This window comes from Eschrichtius robustus, chromosome 3 (assembly GCF_028021215.1).
Source record: "Eschrichtius robustus isolate mEscRob2 chromosome 3, mEscRob2.pri, whole genome shotgun sequence".
Classification (NCBI taxonomy): Eukaryota; Metazoa; Chordata; class Mammalia; order Artiodactyla; family Eschrichtiidae; genus Eschrichtius; species Eschrichtius robustus.
In genome coordinates this window covers 159,039,111-159,056,574 of record NC_090826.1, presented here as the reverse complement: position 1 = coordinate 159,056,574, position 17,464 = coordinate 159,039,111, and the positions used below count along the sequence as shown (strand labels likewise).

Below are 17,464 nucleotides of genomic sequence, written 5' to 3'. Positions count from 1 at the left end.
GTCCTAAATACCTTCCACAAAGGAAATCAGGTTGTTGCTTCTTATTTGATCCTAAGTGACTTGCCACAGGTAAATGTAATTGAGTACTAAATATGCCAAGTTTTGAGTAGTCATTTAGTGAGATTTTTAATTGAGGCATTCAAGTTTGGTTTATTTTTGTCTCTGATTTAACATTTTACATTTCTTTTGAAAATTTTCCAACAGAGCTCAAATGATACTTTTCCCACAGCAATGCATATTGCTGCTGCAATAGAAGTTCATGAAGTACTGCTACCAGGACTACAGAAGCTACATGATGCCCTTGATGCAAAATCCAAAGAATTTGCCCAGATCATCAAAATTGGGCGTACTCATACACAGGATGCTGTTCCACTTACTCTTGGGCAGGTATATTGCGTGCGATTAGATTTGGTTCAATTGCAGGCTTGGTACAAATGGCCAGCATATCACCCTCTAAATCACACTGGTTTAAAAGGCCAAATTTATATCAGTTCAGTTCAGTGACAGATGATTCTGCACTAACCAGTCAGTAGTTTTTATTGGTATCCACTCAGAAGAGCAGAGCATACTGGCTATGAGCCAGACTCCACATCAGTCTACTTGAGTTCAAATCTTAGCTTCGCTATGTGCAAACTATTGGACCTTAGGAAAATTATTTAGCCTTTCTGTGCATCAGTTTTCTGAGCTGTAGAATGAGGAAAATATCTCTTTCATAGGATAGTTAGGAGGTTCAAATAAGCTGATTCATGTAGAGTGTTTAGAACAATCCCTGACACATTATAAGCACATGTTGGTGTTAGCTGTCATCATCATCTTCATCAGTATCATTATCATAATTTCTTCCGTTGTCTCTCTTACTCAAAATTAGTAAGTTCTTTAAAAATTAATTTTAAAATGATTAAATGGGGCATATCTTACTCTTTAAAATTGTTTTGGCCACATGTAAAAGACGTATTACTCTCTTTTCCAAAATACCAGAAAGTATTTTTATGTTTCTTTATTGACACTTTAAAGAATGCCTAATAGTATGCATTGCGAAGGAAATACAAGGAACAGTTTTTGTCTCAGTAAGTTCACTCCAGTTTGGGAGGTAGGACATATGCAAATTCTATATCAAGTATCAAAGGATAGGTATCCAATAACAGTATTTTTGTAGAAATTCAGGTGAGGGAGAGAGTTTGGCTGCTGGTTATTTGGAAAGATTTCATTTGTAGTTTTGTTCAGATGACAGCAAACACTGAAAAAAAACTTGATCATTTACCTTAACTTTATCACGGAAGGAATGAGGAAAACTGGAAGTGATTAATTGACCTACAGATGATATGAATAAATTGAGCTTGCTAAATTAAGTTGTTTCTTAGGCTGTATTGTATTTCTCTTTACATCATTGGCTCTTAGTACCATGCATAATTTCTAAGGAGATACAGTATATGTTCTTGAAACGTTTGAGTATCCCTCTGGATACTCCCTTTTTTGTGTGCTACATGTAGGAAAACCATTATATGCTGAAGTCCGGTTGGGCCATTTACTCAGCCTCCTATGTAAAATCATCATTCTTCGTATTATGACGGAAAGTTTTATTTTTCTCTTTGATTTTATCTTATCAGAAGCATTTATACTTGCTTTTATTGTAATTGTCTTTTGAGGTTTTTGAGTGCAGTTTTTTTCCTCAATAAAAATATATTCCTGAAGTGAATCCAGCCGGTATATATGTAAGTGATGTTAGATCAGATGGATCAAGTCTACCTAAAAGGAGTTGTATCTTCTAAAACGTTTTCTTTAGAGCAGTGTGAAATCCTAGTACTAATCAAAAGTATTCATGATTTTTCAGTGTTTTTAGGCAGGAAAAAAAGATTTAGTGTAACCATATATCCCGGCTTGCTCAGTTGAGTTCCAGTTTATGCCTTCTGTCCCTGCATAATTCTTGATAGGGCCCTTGCTATGTTCTAAACATGATCAGTTCTGTGGTTACTTTACTTAAAGGATGTTATACTTTGTGAACCAGTGTGGCATTAATAGCAGAATTAAAATGCATCTTGAAGCTATAGTCTTAACTCTACCTGTTACCTTCTTGTGCTGTTCAGTGAGTCACGTAGCTTCTTGAGTCCCTGTAAAACATCCTCAAATTCCATATCAGGTTTTTTAACTGAAATTGTATGGAGGATATTTCTATGTTTGCATTTTTCTTGAGGGGATTCAGTTTTTTTCTTTCTCAGAGTTGTTTGAGATACACCAAAAAATAAATAATTTACAAATAAACCGATAATTTAATCTAGTAAAGTTTTTTTTAAAATTTCCTGTGTTGTTTTTCTTTGCTTTCTATTAAAAGACTAGTTTATAAATAGGCCACATGTTATCAGTGGCATTGTCTACCTGATAGGCTTATAAATTCTCTTTCTCTCCTATTCTTTGTTTATCATATGAATTAAATAATACAATTACCACTTGAGTAGCTTCTAATTTTGTACCTGAAACGTGTTTTTTAAAAACTTGAATTTAATGTAGTTAGAGTAACTTGTATGCCATTAGAAAATTATATGTTCTCACCTTAATTTCTTTTGCTTTTCAGGAATTTAGTGGTTATGTTCAACAAGTGAAATATGCAACAACAAGAATAAAAGGTGCCATGCCAAGAATCTATGAGCTCGCAGCTGGGGGCACTGCTGTCGGTACTGGTTTAAATACTAGAATTGGCTTTGCAGAAAAGGTTGCCGCAAAAGTGGCTGCACTCACAGGTAGGTGATAACACGGTTTATTACTCATTTCCATTATACTAGTCTGTATTTTTCTGGGTGTTTCTGCTTTGAATTCTGAACAAATTTAAAGTTAGAAATAATATTTTCCCATCAAACATGTACTTTGTGTCTATTTCAGAAGTTGTAATGTTAACCTTTTGCTTTTTAAAAGTTTTCCATCTGTAAGTTCATACAGCATGTAATTATTAAAATCTGTCAGTGCTAACTTTGCTTACTATCTGGTAGTATTCAATTATTTTCCATTTAAAGCTGTTTTGAATACTCATTTTCAAAGCAGGAGGAATCAACTGATGGTTGAGAAATTCATTTGAATGACAAATACGTTAGAGATTGACAGGCTTAATTTCTTTTTTTCCTATGGCATGCTGTGACATTTCTTTGAATTAGTGACCTTTTTGAATTCTCTTTCCTTTAGTAGAGTACTGTGCTCTTGATAATGATAACTGTTATTAGAGCTATTATCTCCAGAAAACTCTTATTAAGACACAGATATTACCAGAGAGTTAGGGTACAGATAATTATACAATGCTCATTATTGCTTACTAGCAGAGATTTTTTTTTAATCAAATTTTAATCAAGAAGAACTGTATTATGGGGTTTAGAATATGTAGATTTTTAAAAATTTGAACATGGGAGAGATTGAGAATGTCTAACTCATTTTGGCTCCCTAATCTCTCAGAGGACCTTGTGGGTCCTGGCTAGAGAAGAGAATAGAACACCTAAAATGGGGGAAAAATTGTACTAGGAAAGGAGTGTGGAATAAAGCAGAGTGAACTTTACCTACTTTGCCTCTTTACTGAAGCGTAGTCAGGCATCATACACAGGTGTTTGCAGTAGGATAATGTTTTTTCTTTCAATATTTTATATTTCTTTCAACATTTATTGTACTTCTTCTTTTTATCTTTTAAGTGTGCTAGTATCATCAGATTTTCTACCCCTTTAGGACTTCTTGAAGAAATGTAGACAAAGCTTGAGTCTTAAGCATTTTTTTCTGAAGTAAAATTTTTATTCTGTTCTTTTTTTGCTTTTCATATACTGGCACTTTCTGTTTAACTTGCTGATATTAGAAAAATGTTTAATTTTACCTGTTAACTCATATAGGTTATTATTTTTTCTTCAGGCTTGCCTTTTGTCACAGCTCCAAATAAATTTGAAGCTCTGGCTGCTCATGATGCTTTGGTTGAACTCAGTGGAGCCATGAACACTACCGCTTGCAGTCTGATGAAGATTGCAAACGATATTCGTTTTCTGGGTTCTGGTCCTCGCTCAGGTCTGGGAGAACTGATTTTACCTGAAAATGAACCAGGAAGCAGTATCATGCCAGGTAATCACATAGCTGGTAAATGTCAGAACTGGAACTTGACTAGAACCCAGGCATTCTCATCTGCAGAGCGTATCTGCTTTTGTTTAACGTGATCTCAAAGTGGATAGGGACATGTGTGGTGCACTTGTTTCAGAATGTCTTTGTGGGCTACTTTTGATCAGGACTTCTGGGGACATCACCCAACAATACAGGAGAAAAGAATTTTAGTTAGCAGCATGTATTTTGATTTCCACCTTAGAAAATATGTAATAGTTCTATCTTTTACAATCCAAAGCAAATAGAATTCTAGAACAGGCTGTTAAAGTGATCAGCATGGGATGAATAAAGATGAATTGTATCAAATGCCTCTTATTTCATTTTTTGCTTTAGGTTTTGGCCAGTTAGGTAAGGGAGGCTCCACAGATATGGTTGGGACCTTGCTTTATTATATGTCTTAGTTTATTTAATGAAGTTGGATTTCCTTCTTTTCTTGATGTCTGGATTCCAGTAAGTCATTTGGTGGACTCACTTGATATTCATGGAATCCAGTGGAGAAGTGTGGGCAATACTGTTACATAAATGTAGCTGGGTGAACAGTGACATTTAAGGAGTGCCTAATGAGTTGACTTCAGACTGGAGGGATATCTTGGCAGCAAGCTGAAGGGCTCTGCCCTTTCACCACTTTACTGGTGACTGAGGGTGAAGGTAGAGAATATGTGTTGATCATATTAGCAGATAAAGTTGAAATAGCAGTACATCAGATGACAGAGTCTAGATTCATAAAGGACTCTGTAGTTGGACTAAAACTGACAAGAGTGAAAAAGAAAGACCTGACTATAGGTTCTTTTAGATCTAGGCATGTGTAGAATGAGAAAAGATCTGATTTTAAAGTATGTCATGTTGAAAAATGACATGAGTTCAGTTGATTGCAAATTCAAGGTGATTACCTAAAAAAGAGAAATGCAGAGTCACAGATAAGGAACTGATCTTCCCACTGTGTTGCTTTGTACTTGTCAGAGGAATCAGGGATGTTTGGTTCAAACTTGAGCTTGTCAGAGGAGTGTTACAGGGTGGTAGGTTCTGGAAACTCAAATAGGAAAATTCCAGCTTAACATCAGTTTCCTCTGGGAAGCCTCCCAGATGTTGGTGAGGTGCTTCTTTTATAAGTATTCCCATAGCAGTCTGCACTCCTCTGTATTGACCCCTTATCTATTATAATTGCCAGTTCTCTCTCCCTCGCCTCCGAGTTCTATGAGGGCAGGGGCTGCATACTCTTTCCTCACTGTTGTATATTCAGTGCCTGGCTCCATAAATATTTCTAGAGTGCATGTAAGCCATGAAGGTGAAAAGAGCTATACTTACTGTGTAGTTGTAGGTACTCTACTTATTAGCCATTGCATGATTCAGAGTTTCTGGCTACATGGTTTGTTTCATTAAACAGCACTGATGGTTGGGACATTGCCTTATTATATGTCTTTATTTAATGAAGTTAGTTTTCCTTCTTCTCTTGATTATTTGATATAAAACCTAATCTTAAACTCATACTCGAAGCCACAAGTGTGTTTGATGTGATATCTCTCTTTGGTGGTTTTCTTGAAGGTAAGGTGAACCCCACCCAGTGTGAGGCAGTGACCATGGTTGCAGCCCAGGTCATGGGCAATCATGTCGCCATTACCATTGGAGGCAGCAATGGACATTTTGAGTTGAATGTTTTCAAGCCATTGATGGTAAGCTTTAAATTAGATTTTTAATGTCTTTAACCGAAAGCTAGTTGTCTTGGTTTCTGTCTTTCATTAAGGTTTCTTACAATTCTTTAGGTACTTGGATAATATACGTAGCAGTTGGAAGTTAAACATATGTTAATGTTAGAGGATTAATCCTGTATATTTAATTAGGTGACTTTTAGCTTAAGTAATTGGTGGTTTGCTTTTTATAATAGGAAGAAAAATTCTGGAAGTAGGGTATAGGTTTCTTTCTTTTCCCTCGCCACTGGGGATGCCAATTGCTAGAAATAAGTTCTAGTCTCCTCAGTTAAAAAAAAAAAAAGAAAGAAACTCTCCTTCCAGCCTGTCTCCTTCTCATGCTGCTGCTTTCTTCCTCTCTCTGAATTCAGCCTTTTTAAAGAAATACCCACTCTCACTCTCATTTGCACTGCAGTCTGGCTTCCACCCCTGCACTTATGTTTGAATTGTTCTTGTAGCACTTGTGACCTCTTGAGTCCAACAGACATGCCATGGCTCTTAACTAACATCTGACCTTGACTTGTTGCTCCTTGAAACACTCTTTGTCCTTGGTTTCTTCAGCACTTTCTCTCCAGTTCTCTTCCCTTTCTCAAGGCTTTCTTCCATTGGTTTTACTCTTCCACATACCTTGAAAACATTGTGTCCACTCAATCTATTCTTTTTCCTTCATCTTTATGAAGACAGAACAAAATGACATCATCTTTTATCCAGTTTCCCCAACTTCAGATAATGGAGCTATTATCATTTACAATCCTTTATTTGTGTGAAGTGTTATATCTAAGTATATATTAGAGGCTTATTTCCAGTTTGTGTGTGGTGTAAAGTCTGATTTTAATTTGATAAGAATATGCAAATAACAAATATTTAGTGTATTCATTCAGTGTATTCATCATATATTTATTGAGTACTAGTCTGTGTCAGGCACTGTACTCGTTGCTAGTGATAGAACAATGAACAAGACGGATTTTTTTTTTGCCCTTATGGAATGTACATTCTGGTGGAAAATAGAAGACAGACCAAACAACTCGGACTGATAAGCTTTTTTTTAGAAATTTATTTATTTATTTATTTTTGGCTGCATTGGGTCTTTGTTGCTGTGTGCAGGCTTCCCCTAGTTGTGGCGAGCGGGGGCTGCTCTTCATTGCGGAGTGCAGGCTCTAGGTGCGCGGGCTTCAGTAATTGTGGCATGTGGGCTTAGTAGTTGTGGCTTGCAGGCTCAGTAGTTGTGGTGCACGGGCTTAGTTGCTCCGCGGCATGTGGGATCTTCCCGGACCAGGGCTTGAACCCGTGTCCCCTGCGTTGGCAGGCAGATTCTTAACCACTGCGCCACCAGGGAAGCCCCAGACCGATAAGCTTTTGCTTTCAGGTCAAATTCCAAACAGTTAACACCAGCTGCCTGGCAAATATATGTGCATAACAATAAGTGTCTTGCCAATTTTTTTTTAAACAAAGGTCTGTTTTGTTTTTAATAGAAAATAAGTCAAGATAGTCAACATTTGCCATATAATAAAGTCATTAGTATCAAATTAAACCTTGAAGTTCTGTGTCTTCTACTAGAGTCCATTGTTGGGAGTCTGGTTTTTAGACCCTGGGATTTTAGACCAGAGAGATTAGGATGTGGATATATATCTTAATATATATTGGAAATGTTACCAAAAAGAAAAAAACTGCTAAAACAAACTAATTGACTTTCTACTGTTTTAAAATACTGTGTGAAAGGTTATTTTCAAGTGATTATGGAATATTTGTTTTGTTAAGCATAAAAAACGTGGTGATCATTAAGAACTGAGAAGCCCTGATTTCACTGATTGCCTCAAGCTCACGCTGAACTTTCTTTCTTTTTTTTTTTTGAATTTCATTTTATTTATTTTTTTCTACAGCAGGTTCTTATTAGTCATCCATTTTATAAACATCAGTGTATACATGTCAATCCCAATCTCTCAAGTCATCACACCACCACCACCACCCCCCGCTGCTTTCCCCCTTGGTGTCCATACGTTTGTTCTCTACATCTGTGTCTGTATTTCTGCCCTGCAAACTGGTTCATCTGTACCCTTTTTCTAGGTTCCACATACATGTGTTAATATACGATATATGTTTTTCTCTTTCTGACTTACTTCACTCTGTAAGACAGTCTCTAGATTCATCCAAGTCTCTACAAATGACCCAATTTCGTTCCTTTTTATGGCTGAGTAATATTCCATTGTATATATGTACCACAACTTCTTTATCCATTCGTCTGTCGATGGGCATTTAGGTTGCTTCCATGACCTGGCTATTGTAAATAGTGCAGCAATGAACATTAGGGTGCATGTGTCTTTTTGAACTATGGTTTTCTCAGGGTATATGCCCAGTAGTAGGATTGCTGGGTCATATGGTAATTCTATTTTTAGTTTTTTAAGGAACCTCCATATTGTTCTCCATAGTGGCTGTATCAATTTACATTCCCACCAACAGTGCAAGAGGTTTCCCTTTTCTCCACACCCTCTCCAGCATTTGTTGTTTGTAGATTTTCTGATGATGCCCATTCTAACAGGAGTGAGGTGATACCTCATTGTAGTTTTGATTTGCATTTCTCTAATAATTAGTGATGTTGAGCATCTTTTCATGTGCTTCGTGGCCGTCTGTATGTCTTCTTTGGAGAAATGTCTCTTTAGGTCTTCTGCCCATTTTTGGATTGGGTTGTTTTTTTAATATTGAGCTGCATGAGCTGTTTATATATTTTGGAGATTAATCCTTTGTTGATTCATTTGCAAATATTTTCTCCCATTCTGAGGGTTGTCTTTTCGTCTTGTTTATGGTTTCCTTTGCTGTGCAAAAGCTTTGAAGTTTCATTAGGTCCCACTTGTTTATTTTTGTTTTTATTTCCATTACTCTAGGAGGTGGATCAAAAAAGATCTTGCTGTGATTTATGTCAAAGAGTGTTCTTCCTATGTTTTCCTCTAAGAGTTTTATAGTGTCCAGTCTTATATTTAGGTCTCTAATCCATTTTGAGTTTAATTTTGTGTATGGTGTTAGGGAGTATTCTAATTTCATTCTTTTACATGTAGCTGTCCAGTTTTCCCAGCACCACTTATTGAAGAGACTGTCTTTTCTCCATTGTATATCTTTGCCTCCTTTGTCATAGATTAGTTGACCATAGGTGCGTGGGTTAATCTCTGGGCTTTCTATCTTGTTCCATTGATCTGTGCTTCTGTTTTTGTGCCAGTACCATATTGTCTTGATTACTGTAGCTTTGTAGTATAATCTGAAGTCAGGGAGTCTGATTCCTCCAGCTCCATTTTTTTCCCACAAGACTGCTTTGGCTATTCGGGGTCTTTTGTGTCTCCATACAAATTTTAAGATGATTTGTTCTAGCTCCGTAAAAAATGCCATTGGTAATTTGATAGGGATTGCATTGAACCTGTAGATTGCTTTGGGTAGTATAGTCATTTTCACAATGTTGATTCTTCCAATCCAAGAACATGGTATATCTCTCCATCTGTTGGTATCATCTTTAATTTCTTTCATCAGTGTCTTATAGTTTTCTGCATACAGGTCTTTTGTCTCCCTAGGTAGGTTTATTCCTAGGTATTTTATTCTTTTTGTTGCAATGGTAAATGGGAGTGTTTCCATAATTTCTCTTTCAGATTTTTCATCATTAGTGTATAGGAATGCAAGAGATTTCTGTGCATTAATTTTGTATCCTGCAACTTTACCATATTCATTAATTAGCTCTAGCAGTTTTCTGGTGGCAGTTTTAGGATTCTCTATGTATAGTATCATGTCATCCGCAAACAGTGACAGTTTTACTTCTTCTTTTCCAATTTGTATTCCTTTTATTTCTTTTTCTTCTCTGATTGCCGTGGCTAGAACTTCCAGAACTATGTTGAATAATAGTGGTGAGAGTGGACATCCTTGTCTCGTTCCTGATCTTAGAGGAAATGCTTTCAGTTTTTCACCATTGAGAATGATGTTTGCTGTGGGTTTGTCATATATGGCCTTTATTATGTTGAGGTAGGTTCCCTCTATGCCCACTTTCTGGAGAGTTTTTATCAGAAATGGGTGTTGAATTTTGTCAAAAGCTTTTTCTGCATCTATTGAGATGATCATATGGTTTTTATTCTTCAATTTGTTAATATGGTGTATCACATTGATTGATTTGCGTATATTGAAGAATCCTTGCATCCCTGGGATAAATCCCACTTGATCGTGGTGTATGATCCTTTTAATGTGTTGTTGGATTCTGTTTGCTAGTATTTTGTTGAGGATTTTTGCATCTATATTCATCAGTGATATTGGTCTGTAATTTTCTTTTTTTGTAGTGTCTTTGTCTGGTTTTGGTATCAGGGTGATGGTGGCCTCATGACTTTGGGAGTGTTCCTTCCTCTGCAATTTTTTGGAAGAGTTTGAGAAGGATGGGTGTTAGCTCTTCTCTAAATGTTTGATAGAATTCACCTGTGAAGCCATCTGGTCCTGGACTTTTGTTTTTTGGAAGATTTTTAATCACAGTTTCAATTTCATTACTTGTGATTGGTCTGTTCATATTTTCTGTTTCTTCCTGGTTCAGTCTTGGAAGGTTATACCTTTCTAAGAATTTGTCCATTTCTTCCAGGTTGTCCATTTTATTGGCATAAAGTTGCTTGTAGTAGTCTCTTAGGATGCTTTGTATTTCTGCGGTGTCTGTTGTAACTTCTCCTTTTTCATTTCTGATTTTATTGATTTGAGTCCTCTCCCTCTTTTTCTTGATGAGTCTGGCTAATGGCTTATCAATTTTATCTTCTCAAAGAACCAACTTTTAGTTTTATTGATCTTTGCTATTGTTTTCTTTGTTTCTATTTCATTTATTTCTGCTCTGATCTTTATGATTTCTTTCCTTCTGCTAACTTTGGGTTTTGTTTGTTCTTCTTTAGTTTCTTTAGGTGTAAGGTTAGATTGTTTACTTGAGATTTTCCTTGTTTCTTTAGGTAGGCTTGTATAGCTATAAACTTCCCTCTTAGAACTGCTTTTGCTGCATCCCATAGGTTTTGGGTCGTCGTGTTTTCATTGTCATTTGTCTCTAGGTATTTTTTTATTTCCTCTTTGATTTCTTCAGTGATCTCTTGGTTATTTAGTAACGTATTGTTTAGCCTCCATGTGTTTGTCTTTTTTACGTTTTTTTCCCTGTAATTCATTTCTAATCTCATAGCGTTGTGGTCAGAAAAGATGCTTGATATGATTTCAGTTTTCTTAAATTTACCGAGGCTTGATTTGTGACCCAAGATGTGATCTATCCTGGACAATGTTCCATGAGCACTTGAGAAGAACGTGTAATCTGCTGTTTTTGGATGGAATGTCCTATATATATCAGTTAAATCTATCTGGTCTATTGTGTCATTTAAAGCTTCTGTTTCCTTATTTATTTTCATTTTGGATGATCTGTCCATTGGTGTAAGTGAGGTGTTAAAGTCCCCCACTATTATTGTGTTACTGTCGATTTGCTCTTTTATAGCTGTTAGCAGTTGCCTTATGTATTGAGGTGCTCCTATGTTGGGTGCATATATATTTATAATTGTTATATCTTCTTCTTGGATTGATCCCTGGATCATTATGTAGTGTCCTTCCTTGTCTCTTGTAACATTCTTTATTTTAAAGTCTATTTTATCTGATAATGAGTATAGCTACTCCAGCTTTCTTTTGATTTCCATTTGCATGGAATATCTTTTTCCATCCCCTCACTTTCAGTCTGTATGTGTCCCTAGGTCTAAAGTGCGTCTCTTGTAGACAGCATATATATGGGTCTTGTTTCTGTATCCATTCAGCCAGTCTATGTCTTTTGGTTGGGGCATTTAATCCATTCACGTTTAAGGTAATTATCAATATGTATGTTCCTATGACCATTTTCTTAATTGTTTTGGGTTTGTTTTTGTAGGTCCTTTTCTTCTCTTGTGTTTCCCACTTAGAGAAGTTCCTTTAGCATTTGTCGTAAAGCTGGTTTGGTGGTGCTGAATTCTCTTAGCTTTTGCTTGTCTGTAAAGCTTTTGATTTCTCCATCAAATCTGAATGTGATCTTTGCCGGGTAGAGTAATCTTGGTTGTAGGTTTTTCCCTTTCATCACTTTAAGTATATCATGCCACTCCCTTCTGGCTTGTAGAGTTTGCTGAGAAATCAGCTGTTAACTTTATGGAAGTTCCCTTGTATGTTACTTGTCATTTTTCCCCTTGTTGCTTTCAATAATTTTTCTTGGTCTTTAATTTTTGCCACTTTGATTACTATGTGTCTCGGCATGTTTCTCCTTGGGTTTATCCTGTATGGGACTCTCTGCACTTCCTGGACTTGGGTGGCTATTTCCTTTCCCATGTTAGGGAAGTTTTCGACTATAATCTCTTCAAATATTTTCTCGGATCCTTTCTCTCTCTCTTCTCCTTCTCGGACCCCTATAATGCGAATGTTGTTGCGTTTAATGTTGTCCCAGATGTCTCTTAGGCTGTCTTCATTTCTTTTCATTCTTTTTTCTTTATTCTGTTCCACAGCAGTGAATTCCACCATTCTGTCTTCCAGGTCACTTATCTGTTCTTCTGCCTCAGTTATGCTGCTATTGATTCCTTCTAGTATATTTTTCATTTCAGTTATTGTGTTGTTCATCTCTGTTTGTTTGTTCTTTAACTCTTCTAGATCCTTGTTAAACATTTATTTCATCTTCTCGATCTTTGCCTCCATTCTTTTTCCAAGGTCCTGGATCATCTTCACTATCATTATTCTGCATGCTTTTCTGGAAGGTTGCCTATCTCCACTTCATTTAGTTGTTTTTCTAGGGTTTTATCTTGTTCCTTCATCTGGTACATAGCCCTCTGCCTTTTCATCTTGTCTATCTTTCTGTGAATGTGGTATTTGTTCCACAGGCTGCAGGATTGTAGTTCTTCTTGCTTCTGCTGTCTGCCCTCTGGTGGATGAGGCTAACTAAGAGGCTTGTGCAAGCTTCCTGATAGGAGGGACTGGTGGTGGGTAGAGCTGGGTGTTGCTCTGGTGGGCAGAGCTCAGTAAAACTTTATTCCACTTGCCTGCTGATGGTTGGGGCTGGGTTCCCTCCCTGTTGGTTGTTTGGCCTGAGGTGACCCAACACTTGAGCCTACCCGGGCTCTTTGATGGGGCTAATGGCAGACTCTGGGAGGGCTCACGCCAAGGAGTACTTCCCAGACTTTCTGCTGCCAGTGTCCTTGTCCTCATGGTGACACACAGCCACCCCCCTCCTTCTGCAGGAGACCCTCCAACACTAGCAGGTAGGTCTGGTTCAGTCTCCTATGGGGTCACTGCTCCTTCCCCTGGGTCCTGATGTGCACACTACTTTGTGTGTGCCCTCCAAGAGTGGAGTCTCTGTTTCCCCCAGTCCTGTCCAAGTCCTGCAATCAAATCCCGCTAGCCTTCAAAGTCTGATTCTCTAGGAATTCCTCCTCCCGTTGCCAGACCCCCAGATTGGGAAGCCTGATGTGGGGCTCAGAACCTTCACTCCAGTGGGTGGACTTCTGTGGTATAAGTGTTCTCCAGTTCGTGAGTCACCCACCCAGCAGTTACGGGATTTGATTTTATTTTGATTGCACCCCTCCTACTGTCTCATTGTGGCTTCTCCTTTATCTTTGGATGTGGGGTATCTTTTTTGGTGAGTTCCAGTGTCTTCCTGTAGATCACTATGCAGCAGTTAGTTGTGATTCTGGTGCTCTTGCAAGAGGGAGTGAGAGCACGTCCTTCTACTCCACCATCTTGAACCAATCTCCTCAAGCTGAACTTTCTAACCTCTGCATCTTTGTTTCTCTTCCTTCTGCATAGAAGATTCTTTTTCCATCTGTGGCTATTTAAGTGCTCTCCATCAAATAAAACTTCATCAGCTCCTACAACTGGAATTTATTTCTCTGTCTATGCTCTTTAACATTTCATACCTGTATTTTATAACACCACAGACTGTCTTGTGTTTTATTTATTTGTATTTATGCCTTTTTACCTCTTAAAAGGGCATTTCGGTGCCCTGAGATGTTTATAATTTCTTTCATATTTTTTTCTTGGGTATGATGCCTTACAGGTTGTAGGAGTGCTATATGTTAATTGTATTACATATTCATTTATGAATCGCAAATAATGTGTTATTGGACAAAGAAAAAAGTTAGGCTTAATAAGTCTGTCTCTCTCTCTTAGATTAAAAATGTGTTACACTCAGCCAGACTGTTGGGGGATGCATCAGTTTCCTTCACAGAAAACTGTGTGGTGGGAATCCAGGCCAACATAGAAAGGATCAACAAGCTAATGAATGAGTCTCTAATGTTGGTGACAGCTCTTAATCCTCATATAGGTATGCATTTAAAGAATAATAGTGTCATTTTGAATACAGAGTTAAAAGCTGAAAAATTTTTAAAAGACTACTGGATCAATGGTTGTGAACAACAGATTTCTTTTGGATGATCTCTTAAGACATTTCAAATTGTGTTGAAAGACGCTATATATGTTTATAACCTTTATGGTATCATATTTCTTTCAAAATCTTGATTGATTATGCTTCATTTTATTTGAAATGTGCTAAGTTCAGAAGTAGAACTTTAAACTTATTTTAATCTTAATGGAATTCAGATACTGTGGGACACTAAATTCAGATACTAAGTGTCCTCTCAGTTTTTAATGTCACTAGGTGGCACTGGCTGATTAACAACACTGAATGAATTCATTTTTCTACCTTCTCTAGATGCTATACTATACTTTGTTTTTGTTGTTTTATTCAACTCAGAAATGGATTAAATTAAAAGAAAAAGGGTTGTGTATGCATTGCTTATAGGGAAAGGGGGGAAATACAAATATTTTGTCTAAAACCATGGCTTTTGTGTTGCAAGCCTTTTCCAGATTTATAAATATTTCATTATGTAGATTCAAAAATATTAGCTTGGATTATAGATTGACTAGTGATCCCCATTAAATACAGTGTTTTAAGTCATGGATTTTGAGGCATTCATTGCATTGTTATAACGTGTTAAAAGCCTTTTCCCACCTTCTCCTTACTGCTGAGCTGAGGTTATTAACGTATTCTTTGATTTTCTACATTAGAACAAATTATGATGCAGTCATTTGGTGTGATATGATTACTGTTTTAAAACAGTCTTACTTCAATAATCCTGAACTTTCAAGGCTGATTTTATATTCTTGGCTTCATGTCAAGCTATAATTTCAGTCTTATAAAGTTAGAGCTCATATAACTGCTTCAGGTAGCTCTGAGCCCAATATGCTATCTGCTCTTTGGAATAGTATTAAGATTGACAGTAATACTGGGTTCTTTTGAAATAATTGTACATCAGCATTCAACTGGAGAGATATACAGAGGAACCCAAAGGCTCATGTGAGAAATGTTTCATCACATATATACTTCAGAATTTGTTACCAAAACATTTAGAAATACTCCTAAAGCAGAATGATTGATGTCTTTCTTAGAGTCAATTTAATGTGAGGTAAAGGCCGTACAAGGATAAGTGGGCAAACCACACCTTACTGGTTGACAGAGCATGAGCCTTACAACTCCACATCATGGGTTCTGTTTGTGCTCATTATGTAACAGGCTGATTGGTAATCGTGTTTTGTGGGACTTGAAGAAGAGAACTGAAAGGGTTAGCATAATGCATAGACTTTAATGTCATTATTAACATAAAAGTACAGAATGTCTAATATTAACCCCAAAGGTTTGACATGAGAATTCTTTCTCTCAAAGTTAGTCTGACCAGTAAATGCCTTTTCAACATGCTTAGCATTCACAAATTAATGTTATTATTAACTATGTCCATAATATGTTTTATTAGGTAGATTAATTGCATACTACGCATAACATCTTGTAGGTGGTTGATAATTGCACATGACACATAACATGTTGCTTGGTCAATAATCATATTGCCTCATCAGGCCTTTTCTCTCTGGTCATAGTCCTCTAATCCTGGGTTGTTTGTTTGTTTGTTTGTTTTCTCTTTCACTGGTTTCATTTTTGTTTTTTCCCTTCTTTCTGGTTTTTGCCTTCTTTTTTTTTTTTTTGTTACATTAAATCAAGATAACTTGCAGAATTGCCCTGCCCCTATCTTTATTAATTTTAAAAGCAAGTAACTTTGAAGTAAACAGTAGACCTGTGATCTCTTGCACAAGTATATATATTAAAACTTCCCAACTTGTACCCTTGTAATGTCTGGAAAGAGGCCAGGGCATGGAGTGCTGAACCAGAGAGAGATGTTGGAAGCGGCCCTGAAGGCTCATCTCTCTTCAGAGCCCTGCCAGCTCTTCCCTCATTGTGAGAGGACTCTCCTCTCTTTTCCCTCTTAGAGCCCTTTACCATCGTTCCTGGTTGTGCAGTCCTGTATTTTCTGTAGTGCTGCAGCATTGAGCTTGTTAATGCTTTGTTAGAAAGATAATTTTTCAGGTTAAGCATGCTATTGAAACAGCACATTTATACTAGTCAGATGTATATTTTTATCTCTTGGTGCCATGTATGTGTGTGTGTGTGTGTGTGTGCATGTTTGTGTATGTGTATACATATATATCAAGAGAGAGAGATGCGTCTGTGTGTATATATTTTCCCCCTTATGAAAATATCTGGGTTAGTGGGCAATTTTAATTTAGGGACAAATCTTGTAGAAAGGGAAGTATGTATTCAGAAAAGTAAAGGTTTTATTCCATATAAGAAATGACAATTATCAAGATAATCCACTGCTAAATATTTTTAAGATTAAAAAATGTTTACTTAAGAGATCAGTAGCATTAAGTAAATAATGATTACCTTTTGCTTTAGAAAATGAAGTTTCACTATTAACTCCTACATCGCCTTTTAATTTTTTCTTTAGGGTATGACAAAGCAGCCAAGATTGCTAAGACTGCACACAAAAATGGATCGACTTTAAAGGCAACTGCTATTGAACTTGGCTATCTCACAGCAGAGCAGTTTGACGAGTGGGTAAAACCTAAGGACATGCTGGGTCCAAAGTGATTTAAATAAATTCATAATAAAAATGATTGTCATATAAAATAAAAAGTGAAACAGACTCCTTATATTTCTTAAACAAAAATGGATAAATGTGAAAGGAAACTGCTTTTGAACTTGACTGTCTCTAGCCGAGCAGTTTGGTCAGTGTATAAAACGCCAGGACATGCTAGGTCCAAAATGAATTTTAAAAGTGTAAAATAAAATAATTAAATTGTATAAAATCAAAAGGAAAACAGACATTTTTCTTTTATGTTAATTGACTCGTATTATATAGTTGAATCTATGATTTTTGTGTATGGGTGTTTACCGTTTCAAATGTTTTATAAGAGCCATATCAGTTTTTAAAGAGTTGTAATTTTTTTGGGTGGTTTTTGTTTTAAAAAAATTCCCCTATAGTAAAAAAGTACTTGTTAGCTCATTCCCAAGTTAGGTCTTCAGACATCTTTTATTTTCCTGTGATTTGGGAGCATAAGCTGACCAAGCATTTGCCCTCCTAAGTGGGGTTGTGAGTGTTTGTATGTGTGTACGCGTGCATGCACACGTGCATGCATATATATGGAATATATATATATGTACACATATATAAGGAAATAGGATAGATTAACAAAATTAAGACATATATATCCTATGTGCTAATTACACAGACACACACACCTCCTGACCTTATTTAAATTATCCTAGGAAGACTGGAAAGACTGAGTCAAGAATTATA

General features: G+C 36.6%; 1 protein-coding gene across 2 annotated transcripts in view; it reads left to right on the top strand.

Annotated features, from left to right (window-relative positions):
• Positions 1-16,806, top strand: part of FH (fumarate hydratase) — a 41,225-nt gene extending 24,419 nt beyond the window's left edge. For both annotated transcript variants that reach the window (XM_068541661.1, XM_068541662.1), the window contains 6 exons: positions 205-387; positions 2,570-2,735; positions 3,877-4,080; positions 5,659-5,786; positions 13,947-14,100; positions 16,613-16,806. In XM_068541661.1, the coding sequence (XP_068397762.1) occupies positions 205-387; positions 2,570-2,735; positions 3,877-4,080; positions 5,659-5,786; positions 13,947-14,100; positions 16,613-16,755 (978 nt within the window). In that variant the 3' untranslated portion in view covers positions 16,756-16,806. The remainder of the gene's footprint in view (positions 1-204; positions 388-2,569; positions 2,736-3,876; positions 4,081-5,658; positions 5,787-13,946; positions 14,101-16,612) is intronic.
• The last annotated feature ends 658 nt before the right edge of the window (positions 16,807-17,464 follow it).